The 26,984-nt window shown below is 41.0% G+C and overlaps 1 protein-coding gene across 2 annotated transcripts in view; it reads left to right on the top strand.

Moving 5' to 3' along the window:
• The window catches only part of plekhf2 (pleckstrin homology domain containing, family F (with FYVE domain) member 2), a 32,238-nt gene extending 5,810 nt beyond the window's left edge, over positions 1 to 26,428 (top strand). Inside the window, exons 2-3 of one of the 2 annotated variants that reach the window (XM_078397156.1) lie at positions 8,880 to 8,998; positions 21,549 to 26,428. In XM_078397156.1, coding sequence (XP_078253282.1) covers positions 21,557 to 22,303 — 747 coding nt within the window. In that variant the 5' untranslated portion in view covers positions 8,880 to 8,998; positions 21,549 to 21,556 and the 3' untranslated portion in view covers positions 22,304 to 26,428. The remainder of the gene's footprint in view (positions 1 to 8,879; positions 8,999 to 21,548) is intronic. The other variant, XM_078397155.1, reaches the window with a different exon arrangement.
• The last annotated feature ends 556 nt before the right edge of the window (positions 26,429 to 26,984 follow it).

The raw sequence follows: 26,984 nt of genomic DNA, 5'->3' as shown, positions 1-26,984 counted from the left end.
TTGTACATTGGCGAGACCAAACGTAGACTGGGTGATCGTTGCACAGAACACCTTAGCTCAGCCTGCCTGAACCTACCTGCTCTCCCGGTTGCCGGACACTTTAATTCCCATTCCTACACAGACCTTTCTGTACTAGGTCTCCTCTATTGTCGGAGTGAGCCAAAAGGCAAATCGGAGGAACAGCATCTCATATTTGGCTTGGGCAGCTTACTGCCCAGTGGTATGAATATTGATTTCTCTCACTTTAGGTAGCCCTGGCATTCCCTCTCTATCCCTCCCCAACCAAGTCACACTAGCTTCTCGTCTTCACCCAACAAACAGCTAACAATGGCCTGTTTCCTTTATCATCGTTACTTTTCTTGCTCTCTTTTATTCATTGTTCTTTATCTCTCCACATCATCGTCTATATCTTTAGTTTCCCATATCCCTAACCAGTCTGAAGAAGGGCCTCGACCCGAAACGTCACGCATTTCATCTCTCCAGAGATGCTGCTTGTCCTGCTGAGTTACTCCAGCTTTTTGTGTCTATCTTTGGTTTAAGCCAGCATCTGCAGTTCCTTCCTACACATCTCTGGAAGATATGGTCAGGCGACATTTTGCGTCTGGACCCTTCCAACATTCTGGTGGGAGGGGAGCTGAGCAAAGGGGTTGGACAAGACCTGGCAAGTGCTAGATGGATACAGGTGAGGGTGGGGGGGTATTGGCAGATGAGTGGACAAAGGCCAGAGCACAAGGTTTGTTGCGCAATAATCCAGAGAGCAAAGTTCTGCACTCCTTACTGTTTCCTCTGCTCTAGTAGGATAGTTTCGTATTATCTGATTTCATTGGATAACAAGCAAAATAGAGCTTTTCACTATATCAGTGCACGTGATAATAATGACCCTAAACCTATCTACAGTGGCCACCCTGAGCTCCTGATTACATGCCATTTCGACTCCCTCTCCAATGCCAGCACAAACCAGAGGAATAATGGCTCCTATTCTTCCTGGGTAGTTTACATCCCTATCTATGGTGTCAAAATTGAATTTTACAATTTCAGTTAACCATGATTATCTTCCAATCCACTTCTTGACTTTTTGTCCCATACGTCCATTTTCATCACCTTCTGGTTGTTCACCGACATCCCACTAGATCTCCACCATCTAGCTCAATCTGCCCTTCATCTCTCTCATAACAGATCCATTATCACATTTCTTACTGATCAGACTGGAACACGTGGACTTTGTGTCCCTTCTTATCACAGTTCATCCTCCCCCCCCCCCCATATTGGTTCCATCTGCCCTCTTTCCTTATTTACTTCTACCTATTGCCAGTCTGTACCTCCCAACCTGATGCCTCACCTGGCTCCATCCATCCATTATCCATCATATCTTTTACCTGCTGCCCTCTCTCACCCATCCCCCTCTTCTTTTTCTACCTGCTCTCTCCCCCTCAGTCCCGCTGCAGGATCTCAAACTGAAACACTGACAATTTATTTTCAGTTCGGCCCCTCTCCCCTCATTCTCTTTGATTTTGTTCTTCCAGTGGTTTGTTTCTTGTGTCTCTAATCAAGTGAACTGCTCTGTTATGTTATAAAAATGACATTATCTATTTTATTGGATCTTCAATTCCACTTCTGATATGATCCTTGGAATTGAACCTTGAAATTATGGAGAAGTTTTGAAGGATGATAAGCTATTTGTCAGACATTATCAAACCTCACTACTTTTCTGGCGATCTTGGCTGCATGGCTTCTAGTTAATAGTGCCATTTCTTTTGTAGATAATAACAATGGGGAATCTTGCTGGTATTACGTCAAGGCCAACAATGTTCCTGAACCAGTGCCCAGTTGAAACCCCACTCCCAATGCATTGATGATTTAGGTGAATGATCAAGGAAAAATGGGCAAGTGGTCTGGGCTAATGTGGATGGGCAAACCTCTATTTTAAAGGTTGGGAATGTCCATCTTTTTGTTTTTCACTTCTGCAGTATTCTTTCAGTGGCACAAGATTAGCAGGATATCAGATGGGTACATTAGTATTATGTAGTAATTCCCCATATGTACGGTGTCCAAATTTTTAATGTTTTGGAGCACCACAAGCACCAAATAGGATTTGAAATCCTAAATTTAGATTTGGTTATTTTTTCTTAAATATCTTGAAAAATGGTAATTGCGTTTAACTGAGCAGTATTTTATCAGAAACAAATGAGACTGCAGGTGCTGGAATCTTGAGCAGAACACAATGCCAGAGGAACTCAGTGGGTCAGGCAGCATCTGGTGAGGTATGGACAGGTGACTTTTTGGGTTGGGACCCTTCTTCTGGTTGATGAAGGATCCCAACTATAAATATCGCCTGTCCGTTCCCTTACCATATGCTGTCTGAACTACTGAGTTCCTCCGGCATTTTGTGCTTTACTCAATATTTTATTGATGCTGGTTTGTTATTGTTATGTGAATGAAAATACAGTGGAAAAAAATGTGATATTTGCAAATAAGCTTTTATGAAACTTTTTCTAATTTACAGTTGGTTCTTGGGCATAATTATTCTGCATATACACTATAAAAGTCAGTTAAGTGCTGGGCAGCTGTGAATTAACATTACACTGCCTCATTTATAAAACAGAACATTTAAAATACCACAACATTTCTGGATTGGTTTTTATATCTGTTAAGAATACCAGTAGAGAGCTGTGGTGATTTAAAAAAAATCTTAATTACACCATAGTTGTGCTTTATATGTATGCCTAAACCTAGAAAATGTGTAAAAGGTTGTTTAATGACCAGCTCCAGTGATGGGATTCAATCCTGACCACTACTCTCTTTGTGGTTGTTTGTTCTTCATGCACCCCCGGCATGTTTCCTCCAACAGCTCAATGGTGTGATAGTTGATTGGTTAATTGCCACTATGATGAGCGTTTGTCGGCACTGGGCCTGTATTCGCTGGAGTTTAGAAGAATGAGGGGTGACCTCATTGAAACGTACAGAATAGTGAAAGGCCTGGATAGAGTCGATGTGAAGAGGATGTTTCCACTAATGGGAGAGTCTAGGACTAGGTCATAGCCTCAGAATCAAAGGACGTTCTTTTAGGAAGGAGATGAGGAGGAATTTCTTTAGTCAGAGGGTTGTGAATCTGTGGAATTCTTTGCCACAGAAGGCTGTGGAGGCAAAAAAAGTGGATATATTTAAGGTAGAGATAGATTTGTGATTAGTACGGGTGTCAGGTTATGGGGAGATGGCAGGAGAATGGGGATAGGAGGGAGAGATAGATCAGCCATGATTGAATGTAGACTTGATGGGCTGAATGGCCTAATTCTACTATCACCTGTGATCTTATGATCTACAAATTGTCCTGAGATTCTGCACTCAATTACGTGCTGGGGGAGGGGGAGTTTATGGTACTGTGGGGAGAATAAAGTGGGATTAGTGAATGGATGTTTTATGGCTTGTGCGGACTAGGTGTACCAAAGGGTCTATTTCATACAGCGTGTCTCCACTATCCTACTTGTAGGTTAGCTTGTTCACATCAAATAATGTCAGAAATGTCCTAAAATCATATAAGGGATGCGTTAAAAAAAAATGTCTCCCTCATCTATTAAGTACTTCACTTTGAAATGGGGTTGCATTTATGTAGCATGTTTTGTGACCTCAGGACTGTCATAGCACTTGGCAGTATGAAACTTTCAATGAAGGAAAATTTGACTGCCAATCTGTGTTCTCTTGTGATAGCAATGTGAACGCAATATGGCAACAAAGGAAAGTGTTTTTGACTCCAGTTTTTCTTTACTAAGGCCGATTAAGAAACAAATTTTAATCCAGAAGCTGCCGCAAACTATCACACTTGTATTACTTGGTATGTTCCTGAAACAATGTTTCGCCACCGACAAAGTAATATGACTTGCACAGAACCATTCTGACGAGTTTTAATGAAATCTTTGATTAGTTTCCCTCTGCACTTTTAGACTGATTTTAATGGAGTTGCTGTGGTGCAGAAATTGTTTGTGCTGCTGCACTGCTCTGTTGAGCTGGGTGTGATCCTGATCTTGGGTGTTCTTTGTGTGGAGTTTGGACGCCTTTCCTGTGGCTGTGCATTCTCCCGTTTACTTTGGTTTTCTCCCACTTTCTGGTTGCTAGTGTTAGTGGGTCGCAAGAGAACCTGATGGGGAGGGAAGGTTGATGGGAAAGGAATCGATGGGCATGTGAGAGAGAAAAGGTGACTGGAAACTAAGGGGGAGAATAGAGTTCATGAGAATGCTCTGATAATCAGCAGAGACTAGATGTCTGAATGGCCCCCAATATCGTAAGAAATTGAGAAATTCTTTAAAATTAGCAGTATTTTACAGGTAAATTGCAATGCCCTTTTTGAAATGCAAAGCTTTGTAGGGCCAATTTCAATTCATAATATGTGATTGAATCAGCATAACTTCCTTTCCCCACCCAGTACTTTTGTGTTTATTTTAAACCACAATCCTCTATAGTCAAAGATCACATCGGTTAATTTTCATTATGAATTGTGTATTTTTAGTTCTTGGGTTCCTGTGGAATAATGGATCTTGGCACTTGAGAATGAGCATTTATGCAGTATCCTGTATGAGAAATCTAGTTCTATTAAGACCATGTACATGCTCTGCTTGAGATTATTTTAAGGCTAACTGGCTGCATAATTTTAAAAGCAAACTAATGTGGTATGTTCTATATACATTGTAATGGCAGTTTCTATACCATCTCAAAGTCCTACTTCGATAGCCATTACTACTCGGGGATGAAATGTAGTTGTAGCTTACTCACCCGTTGCACCCTGATATGACTAAACCAATCTTCAAACGTCCTTTCTTAAATAATTGGTTTTATTAAAGTGGCACAAATCAACGAGTAATTCATCACTTTCCGTACTTTATCAACTGTTTCTTCTTCAAACAATATCTTAGAAATCTTGCAGTTATTACCGTGTGGTTCTTACAAATATAGCTGATACAAGCGTATGGTACGAGCGTGTGGTAAAGAACTGTGTGCTCACCATCCTCCGAGCCTAAACTGACCCACAACCTCTGTCGACACGCTAGCCTCCTCCCATCTAGACACTCCCCATTACGTATTAAGTCACACCCATAAGCATGCAAAAAAGACATAAACTAGAAATATTAAAACATAGCCATAACACAATGACGATAACTGAATTAAGCATAAATGGCTCCTACATACATTATACATATACATTTTGTATGACATTGAAGGGTCCTGCTCTTTGAAAAATAACCGATTAGCTCAAATACTTTACTATTCTTAAAATAATAAAGGGAGCATAGAAAAGTTTGATAAATTGCCTACAAAATGCATGGAACATTGTTCGTGTAGGTGTGATTCTGTTTGGAACTAAAATTCTGATTTTTTGGGGGGGAAATCTGGCCAGCTATTATCCACGTGCCTTTGTAGTAGAGTGTTCTAAATATTCATAAACTATGGAAATCTTGATAGTCATAGAGTGATACAGTATGGAAAAAGGCCCTTTGGCTCAACTTGCCCACACTGGCCAACATGTCCCAGCTACACTAATCCCACCTGCCTGTACTTGGTCCATATCCCTCCAAACCTGTCCTATCCATGTTCCTGCATAACTGTTAAACGATGGGATAGTCCCAACCTCAACTACCTCCTCTGGCAGCTTGTTCCATACACCCACCATCCTTTGTGTGACAGTTACTCCTTGGGTTCCTATTAAATCTTTTCCCCTTCATCTTAAACCTATGTCCTCTGGTCCTCAATTCCCCTACTCTGGGCAAGAGACTCTGCATCTACCCGATCTATTCCTCTCATGATTTTGTACACCTCTGAGATCATCCCTCATCCTCCTGCGCTCCATGGAATAGAGACCCAGCCTACTCAACCTCTCCCTATAGCTCACACCCTCTAGTCCTGGCAACAACCCCGCAAATCTTTTCTGAACCCTTTCAAGCTTGACAATATCTTTCCTATAACATGGTGCCCAGAACTGAGCACAATATTCTGTATGTGGTCTCACCAACGTCATGTATAACTGCAACATGACCTCCCAACCTCTATATTCAATACTCTGCCTGATGAAGGCCAATGTGCTAAAAGCCTTTTTGACCACCTTATCTATCTGCGACTCGACCTTCAAAAAACATGCACTTGCTCTCTTAAATCCGTCTGCTCTACAACACTCCCCAGTGGCCTCCCATTTACTGTGTAGGTCCTGGCTTTGTTAGACGTCCCTAAATGCAACACGTCACAATACGAAATTGCATTACCTATTCCTCAGCCCACCTGGCCAATCGATCCAGATCCTGCTGCAATCTTTAACAATCATCTTCACTATCTGCAAAAACACTCACTTTTGTATCATCAGCAAACTTGCTAATCTTGCCCTGTATGTTCTCATCCAAACAATTGATGTAGATGATAAACAATAACAGGCCCAGCACCGAACCCTGAGGCACGCCACTGGTCACAGGCCTCCTGTTATCATCTTGTAGTTCTGGAATTTCCAGTCTGGAGAAACAACTTAATGTTAAGAACTCTGACCTTTCAAGCAATTAGTTTCCAAGGGATCTTGTCTCATTCTTCCAAATTCCATCAGTATGGGTCTATTCTACTTGACGTTATTGATAGCATTATAATTTACAGCTCCCATTAACAACCACTCTACTGATGAAGTAATATTTTGTCATGTGCTTTGGAAAACCTCGCGGCACAGTTTGATGTCCACCTGGATACAAGACTGATAATGCACAGAAATGCAATATCAATCACAGCCGACATTCTCGTTTAAATGCAAACTGATTATTTCACCAATATAGAGTGACAGAGAGCATGGAAACAGTCCATTTGGCCCACCAAGACTGCCTAGAGATATCGCCTACCCATTTATAGAACTAAAAAAGTTCAACTGAGGCAGAGTTTAAGGCAGAGATAGGTATATTCTTGATTAGTACGGGTGTCAGGGGTTATGGGGAGAAGGCAGGAGAATGGTGTAGGAGGGAGAGATAGATCAGCCATGATTGAATTTTGAAGTAGACTTGATGGGCCGAATGGCCCAATTCTGCTTCTATCACTTATGACCTTATGATAATGATGGAAAACCCATTCTACAAAGAACTTGGAAATATAATTCTATTGTTATGTGCCCATCTTTTTCATTACATGATGCTTAATCACGACGCTGGCAACCTCAACATCCTCATCCTACTTGACCTCAGCGCCGCCTTTGACACCATAAATCACTCCATTCTCCTCACCCGACTTGAAACCTCCCTTAACATCACCGGCACAGCCCTATCCTGGTTTAAATCTTACCTCTCTGACAGACACCAGTTCATCTCCATTAACAACTGTAAATCCCCCACCGCTCCCCTCCCCCAAGGTGTCCCCCAAGGCTCAGTCCTTGGCCCCCTCCTCTTCATCCTCTACCTGTTCCCCCTTGGTCAATTAATCCGCCGTCATGGTCTCAACTTCCACTGCTTCGCCGATGATATCCAGCTCCTCATCTCCACCAAGTCAATCTCTTCCACCACACACTCTACACTGACAAACTGCATTACTGAAATAAAATCTTGGCTTCAATCAAACTTCCTCAAACTCAATTGCAACAAATCTGAAATCATCATCATTGGTCCAAAAATGCTCACCAAATCCACCCAAAACTTCATCCTCAACATTGATGGTCTCCCAGTATCCACCTCACCTCACATCCGGAATCTTGGAATCATCCTTGATCAAACCCTCTCCTTCGACAAACACATCAAACACATCACAAAGACAGCCTTCTTCCACCTCAAAAACATTGCCCGTCTCCGTCAATCCCTCTCCTCCACAGCTGCAGAAACCCTCATCCACGCCTTCATCACCTCCCGTCTGGACTACTGCAACAGCCTCCTCTATGGCGCACCCTCAAAAATCATCAATAAACTTCAATACATTCAAAACTCCGCTGCCCGTCTACTCACACACACCTCGATCCGTGACCATATCACCCCCGTCCTTTATAAACTCCACTGGCTCCCCATCCCCCAGAGAATCCAGTACAAAATCCTCCTCATAACATACAAAGCCCTCCATAACCTGGCCCCATCCTACCTGACCGACCTCCTCCACAGGCACACTCCCACCTGCACCCTCCGCTCTGCCGCTGCCAATCTCCTATCCCCCCACATCCGGACTAAACTCAGATCCTGGGGGGACAGGGCTTTCTCCATCGCTGCTCCCACCCTATGGAACTCACTACCCCAAACCGTTAGAGACTCCCCCACACTCACCACATTCAAAACATCGCTGAAGTCTCACCTGTTCAGTACTGCCTTCAACCACTGAAGGTCACCTCACCTACTGTCTCCTTTCTCTGTTCATTTATTTATTTACTTATTTATCTATTTATTAATTTCCCTATGTTCTCAAAATCTCTGTAAAGCGTCTTTGAGTATATGAAAAGCGCTATATAAATAAAATGTATTATTATTATTATTATTATTAATCTGAAATAGTCCATTTGAACTAAGTTTCAATCCAAATGATGGATTCAGAATGTAGATATCCGATGTGAAGTTTGCAATTTGTGCTTGTCAGAGGGATCTTTGCTTGATTATGATGTAGGTGGGGTAATGGTACCAAATTGGGTGACCCAAGGTTCCTTTGTGATTGCAACAATTTCTAAGCTAGATCAGATTCGGAGCTAATTACTCAAAAATTTCAGGTAGTAAAATTAACTGGACTGGTGAAAATAGTAATGCAAGATAGTTTATAATTGAGGAAATTTGGAAATCATGAGTGAATTGGGAAAATCAAATTAGCAGAAAAGTGTATAGGATGAATTAGTGGGAAATATGAGATGATAGAAGTTCTTAAACTGATCTCTTGAACATATTTTTCCTTCCTTATTTCCCTGAAAGCTACATCAAGTCAGGTCTGGAGAAGACTTGCACTTCGATAGAACTCTCATGTGGAAGAAATACCGTGCAGAAAGTTTCTGGGCGAATGGACAATTATGGATTAATTAAGCAATGAGAAGGTATTGGGAAATTACATAAAGTATAACAGTAAACACATTGGCTAATGCTTTGAAGGTATCACAAAAAGCTGGAGTACCTCAGCGGGTCAGGCAGCATCTCAGGAGAGAAGGAATGGGTGACGTTTTGGGTCGAGACCCTTCTTCAGACGGCTAATGCATTAAACACTTGATGTATAGGTGATGTTTTTTAAGACAAATGTAATGCAAAATTCAGCTGGCAAAGTGCCCCAGCCAAGGCTGTGGAAAAAAATAAAGATAACATTGAATTTTAAAAAAAAGTCTTGTTATTAGAAAAAGGTTAGGCCTGAGGATTTGGGAGAATTTAACAATTCAACAAAGGACAGCCAAGGCATTCATAAAAAGAATGTTACATACATGAGTAGGCCAGCAAGGAGGATAAAAACAGACTTTAAGAACTACAGATATGTGAAGAGGAAAACATTGTAGATTCGTTACAGACTGGAACGGGCGAAATTATATTGGGGATTAAGGAAATGCCAGAAAAATTTAATATTTTGGTTTTTATTCTTGGAAAAAGTTGTCGAAAATCTCGAGGTAATGGAGACTTGCAGGTCTAGAGTGAATGATAACCTCAAAGGAACTGCCATTGATGAAAAATAAATCCCCAGGACCTTTTAGATGAGTTAGTAGAAATATTGATTGCTGAGTCTTGAATGGTTCTTGTGGATTGGAAAGCATTAAATGAAATCCCAACTTAATGACGGAGTGTGAAAATGGGAATCTGCGCACCAGTTAGCTTAACAAATGTAGGGAAAGTGCCTGAAACCCTTGGTATAGAGGCAACAGATGTCTCAGACAATGGTCCACCACCCTTTTCCAGCACCCTTGGTTTCAGAACCATGCCTCATTATCGATTTGCCGGGCCAACACAGGTCACTGCTTTTGTTGTTGGGGGGGGGGGGGAAGAGATACCGGCCCGCAAAGTCAGTAGTGGAAATCGGCTATGAGAACTGATCTGCTGGCTCCGGCTGGTTCCGCAACCCCGGCCTCAGACGGCAAATTCGACTGTGGAAATAGGCTATGGGAAAGGATCTGCTGGCTCCATCCGGGCTCGAGTACCCAGCGCAGGAGTACATTCGACCCGCCGATTGGCACAGAAGTCCCGATGACATCGAGCGCCTCACCTGGACTAGGCACCATATTTTCATGGGGCCTGAGGGGGATTTCAAGTGCGCTTTTGTAATTTTATCTGGTTTAAAGGTGGTGCCAGACCACCAGTTTCTGGAAAATCATTTGCGGATCTGTCGTAGGACTGAGCAGAATCGACATGCATTAATGTAAGGGACATTTGGTAGGTTTTTTTGAGGTTGTAACTAAAGGATAATGGTGAACCTGCTTCAGTGAGATGCCCAATGAGATTAATCTAAAATTTGAGGACGTGGTTTTGGAGGTAAAGATTAAAAGTTGCTTAATGGACAGAATGGACAGGATTAAAGGCAGTGAGATCGAAGGTATTTATTCACAAAATGCTGGAGTAACTCAGCAGGTCAGGCAGCATCTCAGGAGAGAAGGAATGTGTGACGTTTCGGGTCGAGACCCTTCTTCAGTCTGACCGAAACGTCACCCATTCCTTCTCTCCTGAGATGTTGCCTGACCTGCTGAGTTACTCCAGCATTTTGTGAATAAATACCTTAGATTTGTACCAGCATCTGCAGTTATTTTCTTACAAAGACATTTCCTCATTGTTTAATTGCAAGAAAGTTTGGAACATTTTGCAACAAGCAGCTTAGTTTGGTATAGAGTACAGCATGGAAACAGGCCCTTTGACCCGAGTCCGTGCCAACGAACAATCACCCGCACACTATTTCTATCCGAGGGACAACTGCTGGCATTTCCCAGTTGGTTCCAGTGTTTATTATTTTGTATTGATTGGGATTTCCAACCTTTTCTTCCAATATAAATTACCTTTCTATATCAGAGATTAAATATAACTTTTTGGACTTGCCAGAGTAATGATAATCAGAGATTGACACATTCTTGATTAGTAAGGGTTTCAGGGGTTATGGGGAGAAGGCAGGAGAATGGGGTTGAGAGGGAAAGAAGGATCAGCCATGATTGAACGGTGGAGTCAACTTGAAGGGCCGAATGGCCCAATTCTGCTCCTAGAATTGATTAATGTTATAATACTTTCTACCCATGTGTTTTGAGTGTACATCTGTCTAGTCACTATATTTCTAGCCCCTTAATATTGCAGCATTGATGCATTATTAAGCTACACTTCTTCTGAAGGAGCAATGCTGGTCGCTTTTTACAAAAAGAAATTTTGGTTGGGATGAGCTCTGAAGTCAGCAAAATGCATTTCATGCTTTAAATAAGTTATAGAAAACAAACATTCTTATCAATACATTAGTATGTTGATGCTAAGGGTTGAAAGGATCTCCAGCAGAGATCTATGTGGAATCTAAGAAATTATTTTATTTTTTTACGATGCTGCATGTAATGTTCTTGACTTGTTATGACTTGTATTGACTGTATTTTTGCAACCATACATTGGGTAAATCATGTTGGCCAAGGCTCAATGATGGAATCCTTTCTTGGTAAAAAATAATAGGAAGGGGTTCTATGCTGTGGAAATATAACTACGATTACGTTGTTTCCAAGAAAGCTGTAAATTAAGGCCTTGCCTGTCTTTTCATGGCAGTTTAGAGATACAACTTGAAAACATGCCCTTTGGCTTACCGAGTCCATGCTGACTGTCGATCACTCGTTCTTATTACTTATTATCTTCTCTCTCGTTTTCATCCACTCCGTACACACATGGGGCAATTTAGTGGCCAATTAGCCTACAAACCTGCACATCTTTGGGATGTAGCAGGGAGCTGGAGAACCCAGAGGAAACCTGTGGTCACAGCAAAAACATGCAAACTCTACACAGACAACACCTGAGGTCAGGATCGAACCCGGGTCTCTGTTGCTGTGAGGCATCAGCTACATCACTGTGCCACTCGACAGCATTTTGAAGTAATAAGAATTTTTTTTGATCTCCCAATATTTATCACTGAAGAAAATCTGTGTGCAATTGAGCTGCCACTTGAATATTACACCAGTAACTGCAATTTCAACATTTTTCTTGTAAAGTACTTTCGAATGGCACATGGCCACGAGCGATGCAAATACAAATTGTTAGGCTCTTTATATATTTTTTCATTATTAAATTCTGGCTTTTCTAAGTTTATTCAGGATTTATTTTTCTCATTTGTGAAGATATTGCAATATCTAGTATAAATTTGCTAAGACTGAAGGGTTGATATTTTGTCAAAATAATATGGAGATTAAATACTTGCTGTTACTTGTAAATTGTACAGCAACGTGAAGCCAGGTGCAGAAACATTGTTAAGATCAACACCAAATATCCTGTCTGCAAAGTATAGGGGAACCTAAATTACTGGTAATAGACCTTGGGACTGACTCAGTTGATCTGAAGACTAGGTTGTACCCTACATAGGAGATATTAAGTTTATTAAACATGTAATGAATGAAACTACCAGGTGTCATGAAATTCGCTGTTTTACCAATCTCCTTTTAGGAAGCAAAATCGTCCATTCTTGTTTGATTACGATTTGACTCATAACTTACTGTTGACCCTTGACTTTTTTCTCTGAGGTGACCCAGAAATCACTCAGTTCAAGGACAACTGGTGATAGACAATAATTGGTGACTTTGCCACATCGTGGGAACAAATGAATGAAATTTATGCAATTTTAAAGTTAATTTAGCTGAATGGCAAGTCACCTGCTGCTGCTTAGTTGAAAGCTGTGAAATTCCAGTGTTTGAGGTAGATGGAGACAAAACTCATTAGTGTTGAATCTTCATTCCTGCTGAAGTGAGTCGGTATTAAATATTGCCATCCTCTCTGGCATTGAAAATTAGCTTTGCAGTAGTAGTCCCATTCCTTCAACTTGTTGGAGACTTTTGAAATATCAAATTTATAATGAAAAATTATTTTGATTCTGTTATTATCTTCATCTCAACTTTATTCAACATTAAATCAACCATTCCCTATTTGCATTTCCATCTCTACTTATGTGCTTGAATTGTAAAATCATTCAATCATGTGTTGGGGGATTAACTATGTACTGAAAACTAATTTGTAACTTTATGGGAAGAAAAGATAGTGGGACTAAATTTGGTAGGTCTTTCAAAAGGTTAGTACAGGCCTGAGTCAAAGTGATTTACTTTATTTGTTATTGAGGAAATGCCAGCGTAATTTATAGCATTTGAAATAGCTCATAAAATGTAGACTTGTATTCCTAGCTTCTGCTTCTGGAGCATGTAAATCATCCTGTTTATTCAGTAAGATTACGTCAAGGAATTATTGGCCCAAAATATTCTGTTTTTCCACGTAAGACAATGCCTTCATTCTGAATATCAATCAAGCGAAAATCTGCACAGTTGTCAACGCAAATATATCCTTAAAAAGGAGACAAAAACTGTACTCCAGACATGTTTTCAACGAAGCTCTGTTTAGTTATAGCAAGATAACTACTCTGCCCTCTGGCAGTAATTCCAATGCATCCTCTGTCTTGTGTGAGGCTCCCACCCACAGAAGCCCATGCGGCCTTGTGGTGAACATGCAAATTCCACAGGCCCTCTGGCCTGAGGTAGCAGTGCTGACTGTAACTGTTACTGTGCCACCCTATCGTCTGCATATTTCCCAATGTTCCTTGGAATCCTCTTCCCTCTCAATATTTTTAAGCATCCTGAGAGTCATTGTATCATATCGTGTGGAAACAGGCCCCTCGGCCCAACTTGTCCGCAACGGCAAACATATCCCAGATACACTAGTCCCATCTGCCTGGGTTTGGCCCATATCCCTCCAAACCTGTCCTGTCCATGTACCTGTCTAGATGTTTCTTAAATGTCGGGGTAGTCCCTGCCTCAACTACCTCCTCTGGCAGCTCGTTCCATACACCCACCACCCTTTGTGTGAAAAAGTTACCTCTCAGATTCCTGTTACATTTTTCACCTTAAACCTATGTCTCTTGCATTCTAAAAATTTAATCCTATAGTCTACTGTTATCTTTTGCAGTATTATCAGCTTTTCTTTGAATGTCCTAAGCCACAGATGGATCCCTTTTCTGGTGGAGTTTCCGCTTTAAAGTACATATCTTTATTAAGGTTATGGTAAATTATAATTATGTAACAGTTTATGTGCTACTGAAAATCACATTTTGTGTGCAAAATCCGTTTCCTCAATTTAATTAGCATCTGTGATTGAACAAATTGCATTTTCTCTTTTTTTTAACTTCCGTTTTACTGATGGGATTTTCATGTGGTTTATTTATATTCAAAGTTTGCACAGTTCTGTTTTGATTTAGGGCTGTTGAAGAGCTGCACTTTGCTGGTGCAAACCACAAATTTCCTGTAAGGTTTGCTGCTCTGGGTCAGATAACAGCAAGTCGCTGTGTCAAAAACCATGAAAAATATTGCAGGCAGCTGGTGGCATAACAAACACCTTAACTGACCATAAAATCCAGGCAAACATAGCTCCCCTTTTTGTGTTAAATGGTAGTCCTGGAAACTTAGAAATGTACATTGGCGGGTCCTAATGTCAAGAGTATTTAATTGTCATATGTACCGAAAGTGGAATAATGACATTCTTACTTGCAGTAGCATAACAGGCCTGTAAACACGGTTCATAGATAACATAATAAACAGAAAAAAAGTCAACAAAACCCAAATCGTAGTACAAAAAAAGCTCGAAGTCCTTAGCACAACCAAGACAGTTTGTAGTTTATGGTTTCGTTGACATTGTATAGCCTGACGTTTTTGGGAAGAAGTTTTTTCTTGAATCTGGTGGTCACGGTTTTCAGAATGCTATACTTCCCGATGACAGGAGGGAAATGAGAGCATGGCCAATGTGGTGTGGGTCCTTAATGATGCTTCCTATAGATCCTTTCGATCTAGGTCAATAAGATGGACTGGACTTTTGCCGAAACAATTTCTGAAATTTAAAAATGTGCATGGACTGCTGGTCATAGTGTAACACTGTTTTTTAAAGTACTCGGGACTATTTACCAAATGGAAAATATATAGCAAAGCAATTTGGAGATATATGAAGAAAAATCGAAGTTGCACATAAATATATGAAAATGAATTAACTTTTTGAAACATATTTGACTTCAGGAGCGTTTGTGGGTTATAACTGCAAGTTTCCTAGTGCTCATCTTTTCTGAGATGGCTTTGACAAAGAATGTTGGTGAATAATAATTACAACAAAGGTTAAATTGACACAACCTGCAAGTTTTCCAGAAAAGTGTGGGTGCATGGAACTGGGGTTGCTAGATCTTGTGTAGAACACTGGCCTAACTCAGCTTGTCAGGCAGCATCTGGAGAGGACATGGATAGGCAACATTTTGGGTCAAGACTCTTCCCAGAAATCCCTTTCATCTTTGTTGAATAGCGTTATCCAGAAATATTTTTAACCTAGATATCGTGGCTGATGGAGAATGTATTTTGTGCAGCTCTGCTACTATTGATCAATTGAGCTGCCAATGAAAAATACCGCGCCCTGTTTGTAGGAATCCTGTAGCAGAATCCCTTGAGGTTAAATGATTTCAATATCTCAAGAACAGCATGTGCTAAATATTCTACCAGTTTAAATACTAAATGCTGTCTATTTTAAAGAAAAATTCCCAACAGTCTGATGTATTCCTCTAGCTGTCAAGTGGGAATTAATGATTTTGTATCTCCAGTAATTCTTTTAATGGGTTAATGCCATGTCCAAAATTGGTTATGTGCCTACTTTTCTTAGGTTTTCTTAGATAACATCAACTCCTCTCAACTGCATAGTTGCATTGCATTTTCAAGTATTTTTGCAACTTGCAGGATGACATCTGGTCCAGTACACCATGCCAACTTGCTGACAACTGTCTGTCCATTTAATTGCTTTCCCCCCCCCCATGTACAAAATTTACATTCCCTTTTAAAAGCAGTTATGGTATGGGTTCTATCGTTGTTTCTGGTTGAGCATTTCAAGATTGCGCAAGCATAATATTCCTTTACAATGTACTGACCAGAGGCACTCGTGAAATCTGCATCATTGATTTGCATTCTTAGTGGTATAACTTTTTTGAATCCAGGCTGGTTCCTTCACCTGTAAATTGAATAGAATCCCTTAATTATGGCATGTTTTCTCTGTGATACAGGAAACCATTCAGTCCAATGGATCTTTCCCAGAGTGCATTCCCACCAGTCCCACTTTTACCCCTAGTTTTGTTACCCGGTAGCCCTGCGACATGTTACTTCTCGCATGCCTATCAACTCTCCTTTCACTTCCCCCTTAACTGCACCATAGGGCAGTTTGCAATGGCCAGTTCCCTACAAGCACATCTTTGGGATGTGGGAGGAAACCTATCTGGTCACAGAGAATGAGTGTGCATACTGCGCACACACTCACAGAAAGACCTGTTCCATTGTACTGTCTTGCTGATTTAATGGTTTCATCCACTGTAAGGATCAATTATTAGTCCCGACTGCAGGGTCCAGAGCACAAAAATCTAGATAGACACTCAGGTATGTAGGTTAATTGGCTGGGTAAATGTAAAAAAAAAAAAAAAAAAAAAAAAATTGTCCCTAGTGGGTGTAGGATAGTGTTAATGTACGGGGATCGCTGGGCGGCACGGACTTGGTGGGCCGAAAAGGCCTGTTTCCGGCTGTATGTATATGATATGATATGATATGATATGATATGGTACTACATAGTCAGATCTCTTTTCTTTGGGATGTTAAACTGAGACCCAGCCTGACCTCTTGGATAGAACAAATAGATCTCATGATGCTTTTTCAAGAGCAAGGGAGTTACTCCTGGTTTCCTCTGCAATATTTATCCTTCACTCAAGATTACTAACAAAAATTTGTAGCTACTAAAATGTCTATTGAAGCCAGTTCTGTTTGAAATTCTTATGGACTGGAAAGTAGCAAATGTAGCAATTTTAGGAAAGGAGTGACAAGTGTAAACAGGAAACTATAGATCAGTTAGCACTAATCTATTAACTAAGAAGTCTCTTGCCCAGAGAAGGGGGAATCAGGGACCAGGGGACATAGGTTCAAGGTGAAGGGGAAAAGATTTAATATGAATCTGAGGGGTAACTTTTTCACACAAAGGGTGGTGGGTGTATGGAACAAGCTGCTAGATGAGGTAGTTGAGGCTGGGACTATCCCAACATTTAAGAAACAGGTACATGGATAGGACAGGTTTGGAGGGATATGGACTAAGCACAGGCAGATGGGACTGGTGTAGCTGGGACATGTTGGCTGGTGTGGGCAAGTTGGGCCGAAGGGTTTGTTTCCACAATAAATCACTCTATGACTCTAAGTATAAGACAAAAACTGCAGATGCTGGTACAAATCGAAGGTATTTATTCACAAAAGGCTGGAGTAACTCAGCAGGTCAGGCAGCATCTCAGGAGAGAAGGATTGGGTGACGTTTCGGGTCGAGACCCTTCTTCAGACTGATGTCAGGGGGGTGGGACAAAGGAAGGATTAAGGTGGAGACAGGAAGATAGAGGGAGATCTGGGAAGGGGAAGGGAAGAAAGGGACAGAGGAACTATCTAAAGTGGGAGAAGTCGATGTTCCTACCACTGGGCTGCAAGCTGCCCAGGCGAAATATCAGTTGCTGTTCCTCCAATTTCCGGTGGGCCTCACTATGGCACTGGAGGAGCCCCATGACAGAAAGGTCAGACTGGGAATGGAAGGGGGAGTTGAAGTGCTCGGCCACCGGGAGATCAGTTTGGCCAACGCGGACCGAGCGCAGGTGTTGAGCGAAGCGATCGCCAAGCCTGCACTTGGTCTCGCCGATGTAAATAAGTTGACATCTGGTGCAGCGGATGCAATAGATGAGGTTGGCGGAGGTGCAGGTGAACCTCTGTCTCACCTGGAAAGACTGTTTGGGTCCTTGGATGGAATTGAGGGGGGAGGTAAAGGGACAGGTGTTGCATCTCGTGCAGTTGCAGGGGAAAGTGCCCGGGGATGGGGTGATTTGGGTTGGAAGGGACGAGTGGACCAGGGAGTTACGGAGGGAACGGACTTTGCGGAACGCAGAGAGGGGAGGGGATGGGAAGGTTTGACAATAGACAATAGGTGCAGGAGGAGGCTATTCGGCCCTTCGAGCCAGCACCGCCATTCAATGTGATCATGGCTGATCATTCTCAGTCAGTACCCCGTTCCTGCCTTCTCCCCATACCCCCTGACTCCGCTATCCTTAAGAGCTCTATCCAGCTCTCTCTTGAATGCATTCAGAGAATTGGCCTCCACTGCCTTCTGAGGCAGAGAATTCCACAGATTCACAACTCTCTGACTGAAAAGGTTTTTCCTCATCTCAGTTCTAAATGTGGCCCCTTGTTCTGGACTCCCCCAACATTGGGAACATGTTTCCTGCCTCTAACGTGTCCAACCCCTTAATAATCTTATACGTTTCGATAAGATCTCCTCTCATCCTTCTAAATTCCAGTGCATACAAGCCTAGCCGCTCCAGTCTTTCAACATATGAAAGTCCCGCCATTCCGGGAATTAACCTAGTAAACCTACGCTGCACGCCCTCAATAGCAAGAATATCCTTCCTCAAATTTGGAGACCAAAACTGCACACAGTATTCCAGGTGCGGTCTCACTAGGACCCTGTACAACTGCAGAAGGACCTCTTTGCTCCTATACTCAACTCTTGTTATGAAGGCCAACATTCCATTGGCTTTCTTCACTGCCTGCTGTACCTGCATGCTTCCTTTCAGTGACTGATGCACTAGGACACCCAGATTTCGTTGTACGTCCCCTGTTCCTAACTTGACACCATTCAGTAATACTCTGCCTTCCTATTCTTGCCACCAAAGTGGATAACCTCACACTTATCCACATTAAACTGCATCTGCCATGCATCCGCCCACTCACACAACCTGTCCAAGTCACCCTGCAACCTCATAGCATCTTCCTCACAGTTCACACTACCACCCAGCTTTGTATCTGCAAATTTGCTAATGGTACTTTTAATCCCTTCATCCAAGTCATTAATGTATATTGTAAATAGCTGCGGTCCCAGCACCGAGCCTTGCGGTACTCCACTAGTTACTGCCTGCCATTCTGAAAGGGACCCATTTATCCTCACTCTTTGCTTTCTGTCTGTCAACCAATTTTCTATCCATGTCAGTACCCTACCTCCAATACCATGTGCTCTAATTTTGCCCACTAATCTCCTATGGAACCTTGTCAAAGGCTTTCTGAAAGTCAAGGTACACCACATCCACCGGCTCTCCCCTGTCAATTTTCCTAGTTACATCCTCAAAGAATTCCAGAATGTGGCCAGTGGTGGGGTCCCGTTGTAGGTGACGGAAATGTTGGCGGATGATTTGTTGGATCCGCTGGCAGGTGGGGTGGAAGGTGAGAACGAGGGGGATTCTGTCCTTGTTGCGAGTGGGGGGAGGGGGAGCAAGAGCGGAGCTGCGGGATGTAGAAGAGACCCTAGTGAGAACCTCATCTATAATGGAAGAGGGGAAGCCCTGTTTCCTGAAGATTGAGGACATCTCTGACCCCCTAGTGTGAAACACCTCATCCCGGGCGCAGATGCGGCGTAGACAGAGGAATTGGGAGTAGGGGATAGACTTTTTGCAGGAGAACGGGTGGGAAGAAGTGTAGTCCAGATAGCTGTGCGAGTCAGTAGGTTTATAGTGGATGTCACTATAGTGGAGGTCCCGTTTCTGGTCCTCACCATCTCCATCACAGGAGACAGACTAGTGACTGACATCCGCATTGGCCAAACTGGTCTCCCGGTGGCCGAGCACTTCAACTCCCCCTCCCATTCCCAGTCTGACCTTTCTGTCATGGGCCTCCTCCAGTGCCATAGTGAGGCCCACTGGAAATTGGAGGAACAGCACCTCATATTTCGCCTGGGCAGCTTGCAGCCCAATGGTATGAACATCGACTTCTCCCACTTTAGATAGTTCCTCTGTCCCTCTCTTCCCCTTCCCAGATCACCCTCTATCTTCCTGTCTCCACCTATATCCTTCCTTTGTCCCGCCCCCCTGACATCAGTCTGAAGAAGGATCTCGACCCGAAATGTCACCCATTCCTTCTCTCCTGAGATGCTGCCTGACCTGCTGAGTTACTCCAGCATTTTGTGAATAAATACCTATGACTAAGTGATAACAGGGTACTTGGAAAATACAGTTAGGTTTGGGCAGTGTGAATTATGAAATAGCATTCATGTTTGACAAATCTTAAGACTATTTCAATTGTAACAAACAGCATGGATACTGGTGCGATAGTTGGTGTGTTGGACAATCGGAGGACCTTTGATAGTGACACAAGTGGATTAGAGTCGTACAGTGTGGAAACAGGCCCTTCATTCCAATTTGCCTCCACCGGCCAACATGTCCTGGCCACACTTGTCCCACCTGCCTGTGTTTGGCCCATATCCATCCAAACCTGTCCTGTCCAATTACTAAACAAAATTGGATGACAATTTAGAAGACAAATAAAGAAAGGTCACTCACTCTCTGGGAAGCTGTTGCAGTGAGACACTGCAAGAATTGGTGTTGAACCCCTGCTGGTCACAATCTATTTGAATAATTTAGATGAGAAGATCAAGTGTAATTTTTCCAAGATTGCTGTTGTACAAAGCTAAGTGATTGACAGTGTATGTTACGAGGAAGGTACTGAGAGGCTCTCTGTGATATTCTGGGCAGGTTTGCAATAAAATAGCAGATGGAATATATTGTGTAACAACATGATTACTACGTTTATAGGATAAATAGAGTATATTTTTTAATGTTAAGAGATGGAAACTCGTTGTTCAGAAGGACCATGTTGTCTTTGTACTTAACGTAAAAATTAACATGTAGGTTAGCAATTAGGAGCACAAATGAAAACAGGCTTAATAACAAGAGAGGAATTGAGTACAAGAATTGACATGCCTTGCACAGGATTCTCGTGAAATCTGGAATATCGAGTATTGGAAATCTGGAATATCGAGTCTGAAGAAGGGTCTCCACTCGAAACGTCTCCCATCCTGTTTCTCCAGAGGTGTTGTCTGATCAGCTGAGTTACTCCAGCACTTTATCTATATTGGGTACAGGCCTGATCTCCCTACATAAGGAAGGGTATATGTGAGTGTAGACTTTTTGTGAAGGAGTACAATGAAGGCTCACCAGATTTATTCCTGAGATGGCGGGTTTGTCTTAACAAAAGAGATTCATTGAGGTTTGGCAATACACTTGGATTCGGAAGAATGAGAGGTGATCTCATTGAAATTTGCAAAATAATGGAGGCTTAACAGGATAGAAACAGAGCAGGTTTCCCCTGATTAGAACAAGGGATATCGAGTCTCAAAAGGTGTTACTTCCTAAAATGGAGAAGCAAATGAATGGTCCTTACCTTTCTTGGGTGAGTTCTTGCATTCTTATATTCTTAGATCTGCTTTTCTTTTCATTCCCCTGTGACATTTCGGAAGATGCTACATTTTGATTAGCTGCTGATTTAGTAAATGTTGCTGTTTAGCCAAATGTTTGATGATTAATACCTTTGACTCTTTGCCTTGCAGAAAACAAGATGGTGGACCGCTTAGCAAACAGTGAAGCAAATGCTCGACGGATTGGCATGGTTGAGAGCTGTTTTGGAGCAGCTGGGCAGCCCCTGACCATACCTGGCCGGGTACTCATAGGTGAGGGAGTTCTTACAAAACTTTGTCGAAAGAAACCAAAAGCCAGGCAGTTTTTCTTGTTCAATGACATTCTTGTCTATGGTAATATTGTCATCCAAAAGAAGAGGTACAACAAACAGCATATAATTCCACTGGAGAATGTTACAATTGATTCCATTGAAGATGATGGTGACCTGCGTAATGGCTGGCTCATTAAGACTCCAACCAAATCCTTTGCTGTTTATGCTGCTACAGCTACTGAGAAATCGGAGTGGATGAATCACATTAACAAATGCGTTTCTGATTTGCTGTCCAAAAGTGGAAAAGTACCCAGCAACGAGCACGCTGCAGTCTGGGTGCCCGATTCCGAGGCAAATATATGTATGCGTTGTCAGAAAGTCAAGTTCACTCCAGTCAGTCGTCGACATCACTGCCGTAAATGTGGATTTGTTGTGTGTGGGCCTTGTTCAGAAAAAAGGTTCCTCTTACCGAGCCAGTCTTCCAAACCAGTGCGTGTGTGCTCTTTCTGCTTTGATCTCCTTTCTACTGGACAACTGACTGCAACTCTTCCAAATCGCTCTGAGTTTTATCGCGGGTCACTGCAGTCCCCTAGAAATTTATCTGATGAAGATGATGATGACGACAGCAGTGATTAAACGTGAAATGTCAGCGATGGTATTTAAGTAATGGGAGTACAGCTTCAAATGAACTGCTCTTGAGGTCTATTAACTTCCCTCAGTGTTTCTCTTGTGACGTTAGCCATAAACTATACCTGCAAACCTTAAAACAAAACGTGCCTAAATGTTCAATATACTAATGGTATCTCCTCTACTTCTACAGGGATGTGACTTCAAATTATCATTCTTAGGCTTGTTGTAACCATTGATCACTTTTCTAGTTACTTGATTTTTTTGCAGTACCTAAAAATAAATAAATCTAATTGCTCTCAGTTTGTATTATTTTATTATCCCTAAAGTTCACAATGAAATACCTTGTAAATAAAAGCCCCCTCAAATACAGCTGTGCAAAGGATTTCCAAAGTTTGCAATTTGATTTAAAAGGAGCAGGATATAAAGCACAATTTTGCAAAGTAAACCAGATTTTGCTGACTGTTGAATTTGTCCAATTCTACACACTGGATTCTTGGTGCTTTTTAGTTAGTGTACCGAGCATTGATTATATTGTTCTGTAAGGCAAGTAAGCGACTAGGATGTGTAAATATGGGAACGTTTATTTTTTGCCCCTTCCCCAAGATAGTGTCCTATTCCACGTAGTTATGAACACATTTTAAAGAGCTCAGCTGAAAATGGCGAGAGAAAGATTTAGTCTAATTTTTGTATTCAGTTCTGAAACCCTTCCACAAAATGCTATATAGCTTACTAACAGTAGTCATAAAAGCAAGATTACTTTTGAAAATGTTAAGGATGTTTTAATATTAAATCTTCAGTGTTTATAGAACAATTTTGGCGTTTTGAGTGAAAATCAAGTAATTTTCCAGTTCACCTCAAAGATCACTTTTGTGCACCAATGCTCCCAATTCTTGAAAATGTGTGAATGGGAGAGGAATTGATCATTTTTGATGAGTTGTTGGCACCTTATTAATATAATAATTTTGTCACTGTTCATCCCTGCGTTTTATTCCTTTGGATGTGATTTTCAGGTTTGATGCTGCAGCAAATGTTTATTAATCGAGCTACATTAAACAATGGAGTCTTTATTGTCTCGTTATACTAACCGGGGGGGAAATCTAGAAAGATTGTGAGTGAGTTCATTTCCGCTGGGTTCAGGAGCTACCTATTCGTCAGTGCTATTTTAATGATCACATATTTGAAATACTAGGATTTCTAATTACCAGTGTGATCCAGTTATACATTTGCTTCAGCATCTGTTTAACTGTTTATGTAATAAGATTAAGCCAAGCATTTGAAGGTTCATTGATTTTGCTTCAAACATTGAATGGTTAATCGTAGTTATTGAGGCGTCGGTGTATTATTGCTAAAGTAATTAGCTAAGAAGGTTGAACACATGATTAAGAGCTGCAGATGGTGGAAATCTGAAATAATCTCACAATGCTAAAATTTGCTTATCAGGCAACACCTGTGAATAAGTTGATGTTTCAGGTTGATAACTGATGTTCGGGTTGATAAGAACTGCCAACCTGAAATGTCAGTTCTGTTTCTCTTTCCACAGATGCTGACTGGCCTGCTGATTTATTATTTTTCTCGTGTTCTGTAATTTTTAGTATGAGCAATTTGGTGGTTGAGAAGTGAGGTATTGTGAAATTGACAATTACCTTACGAGCCACAACTTGTCTTGATGTGGTAACAGTAAGGCAAGGCAAACGGATTGTTTCCCCACTGGTAATGCCTTGCTTGGAGTTTCCTGTAAATTGTTTTATAGCTACGGCATAATCTCTTGCAGAACTGTTATATCACTTGATTTTGTAAACAAGTCAAATTTACTTTAAAAAAAATCAAAATCAAACATTTAAAAATAATGCAGTAATGCTTGTCAAACCACTTGTGTTTATCACAATCCTGCATTATACGCTACATGTTCAATGAAAATCCAATCCATTGTGTCTTGTATGAACATGGTAGCTGTTTAATGAGATGAAACATTTGTGACAAAAGGCAATGATGACAGTCTTCGAATGTGAGTTCTATAATATATTTGTTTTGTAACACTGGTTTTTATGTCCGGTGACCTGGCCTTACTGTAATCACTCTCCGCCATCATAATGTGGTTTACTTCGTGGTAGCATCAAAAGAGCGCCTAAAACTCATGTTAAATCTGCTAAGATCTTATCTGCCCGTGCATCTTTGACCAAACTAACGTGGTGATTCACATTTCTGACCCACTGCTAAACCACTTGCTCAGTTTACATTGGGTTGGGTTTATGGGTTGCACGATGCTACAATTAGCGATATTTGTATCTAGCCCTTGAGAGGATAAGAAAGCTTACCAACAGTTGGTATTCTCAGTTTTACATGTGTGCTACATTTTGTTGGAAGATGAAACCTGCTAATTGTTTTTACTTGATTGGCTAAAATCCCTCTTGGCTCCTTTCACCATTACATTCACATTTCCTTCATTCTTATGGTGGAGCATTTTTTTGTTTAATAATGTGACATGGTATGGAATATAATTGTTTTAACAATTAACTAATATTTCCCTGATTCTTTTTAACAATTTCCCTTGTATTTAGTCAGTAATAGTACAATGAAACGTTCTTAAAATTGCAACTTTTTTGGTCTCCTCTGACACAGTGATTTACAAAGATTGAGTGACCTGCATTTCAATGGGCTAATTTTTCAAATTGCCTCTTTATTTAAATGTGCAGGGTTGCCCCTTTGTGTTTACATGAGTGAGCTGATATATCGTGGATAAACACAAGGGATTTTTTAAAAGATTGATTCCGTGAATGCAAATTCACATTACTTCATCCACATCTATAAAAGTACATAAATAATAGCACTCTGAAAATCTTTATTCAGCCTCTTTGAGTTGTGCTGATAACTTGGGGTTCAACAATGCTAGTGAACTGCATTGCAAAATTTGTTTTTTGTGGCTTTCTTCAGGTGCTAAAAAAAAATCAAACGATGGATGACTGCATGACACCAGCCAAATTGTAAAGGGTAGACTGACCTGAAACCTGAGAAACAACATTGTTTGTTCTCATATTTGCTCTGCAGGTGATTCCTGTGGATCTATTTGAAAACATTCTCCATCTTTTGTACATTTTTTGTGTTCCTTATTGCACATTCAGTTGATTAAAACATTATTACTTCCAGCTACAGCAAGCTATTGATTAAACTTTGCAGGAATTGAAATGAGGTGTCCTAAAACTGAGGTTGAAAGATCTTATTTCCTTAAGCTAACTTTCTCAGGAATAATCAGTGCACAAAGGACACATGTTTTAAGATGTGTAAAATGAAATTGATTTCTATTGTCTTTTGGCTTGTCGCTCTAAGATTCGATCTAGAAAATGAATTATTTTGCTTTAAAGTTATTTTGTCAATCTTTTTGTATAAATCTTTTCCCCAAGTTTGGCACTTTATTTTGCTGACACAGATTTGTCACTTCGGCAAGGATCTTACAAATATATAAATGTGATGTCTTGTGACGCAAACTGTTTCTTGCATCTGTTGAAACTCTGTCTTGCACTATACTGCACTGAGTTCGAGGATCTCGGTGATATGTCTCAACTTTTTAACACCGTATGAAGTGTTATCTACAGTTAATTATCAAAGCTATTACTTTATGAATTGTATATGTTGGTGTAGAATGCCTTCGGTTATTCATTTTTCCAAGTTTCAAATGTAAATGTTTTACTCTTGTTTAGTATTCCTGATGTCTAAACTTTGTGAAAGGGCTCAGTATTTTGTAACAGATATATATTTTGTTACATTATATATTGAATTGCTTTCCTAAAATACTTTTGTTGGATATCTGACACAAATACCAAGTTTTATGAAGTGTTGATGTAATTTAATACACATTCTCCATCTAAAGTGGCCCATCATAATATCTTTACAAATATTTGATTTTTAGTGTACATTTGCTCTCAGATGTTAGTGTTTCAAGTTGTGTGGTTGTAATCCTGGGGCTGTTGGTGACCTTGTAATCATTCCTTTTTTCCTGTTCTGCAGTGCAAGCAAATGTGTGTAACCTGCCAGACCACATTTTTGTAACATTTTTGAGATTGAAAAATATTTCCTTTACAAATGGGGGAACCTTATTGGTTAGGGAAACTTTGTCTTTGTCTTTTAAATGTATCTAATAAACTGATTATTATATTTGTGTATTGGACTTCATAGCTTATTGTTGCAATTGTAATTTTATTTAGACATTTATCAGTAGAAAACCATTTAAAATTCAACTTGGTATCCTAACGCATTTAGTTTGGCTGTTTTAATCTGTAGTCATGTTTTCCTTGTTTGCAAGAAAATGCCAATCATTTTAAATGGATAATATTTGGATGTAGAGCTCAAATTGTCTATAAAGTTGTACTTATCTAATGGGCATATTAACTGTTTATTAATGGAGAGCAGCATTCACTAGTCAAATGTTGATTTGGCAGATAAGGCATCTGGCTTTTTTTAGTTTAGTTTATTGTCAAGTTATAATCTGGGAGCGAGTGAGAGTTGATGTATCAAGTCTACGTCCATTCTGCCAAAAATGGGCGGTCACGCTGGCGCAGCGGTAGAGTTGCTGCCTTAGAGCGAATGCAGCGCCGAAGACCCGGGTTCCATCCCGACTACGGGTGCTGTTTGTACGGAGTTTGTACGCTCTCCCCGTGACCTGCGTGGGTTTTCTCCGAGATCTTCGGTTTCC

The sequence above is a fragment of the Rhinoraja longicauda genome, chromosome 4, assembly GCF_053455715.1.
Source record: "Rhinoraja longicauda isolate Sanriku21f chromosome 4, sRhiLon1.1, whole genome shotgun sequence".
In the NCBI taxonomy this organism is placed as follows: domain Eukaryota; kingdom Metazoa; phylum Chordata; class Chondrichthyes; order Rajiformes; family Arhynchobatidae; genus Rhinoraja; species Rhinoraja longicauda.
Note: the sequence above shows the minus strand (reverse complement) of the source record. Positions and strands in the feature narration are given on the sequence as shown.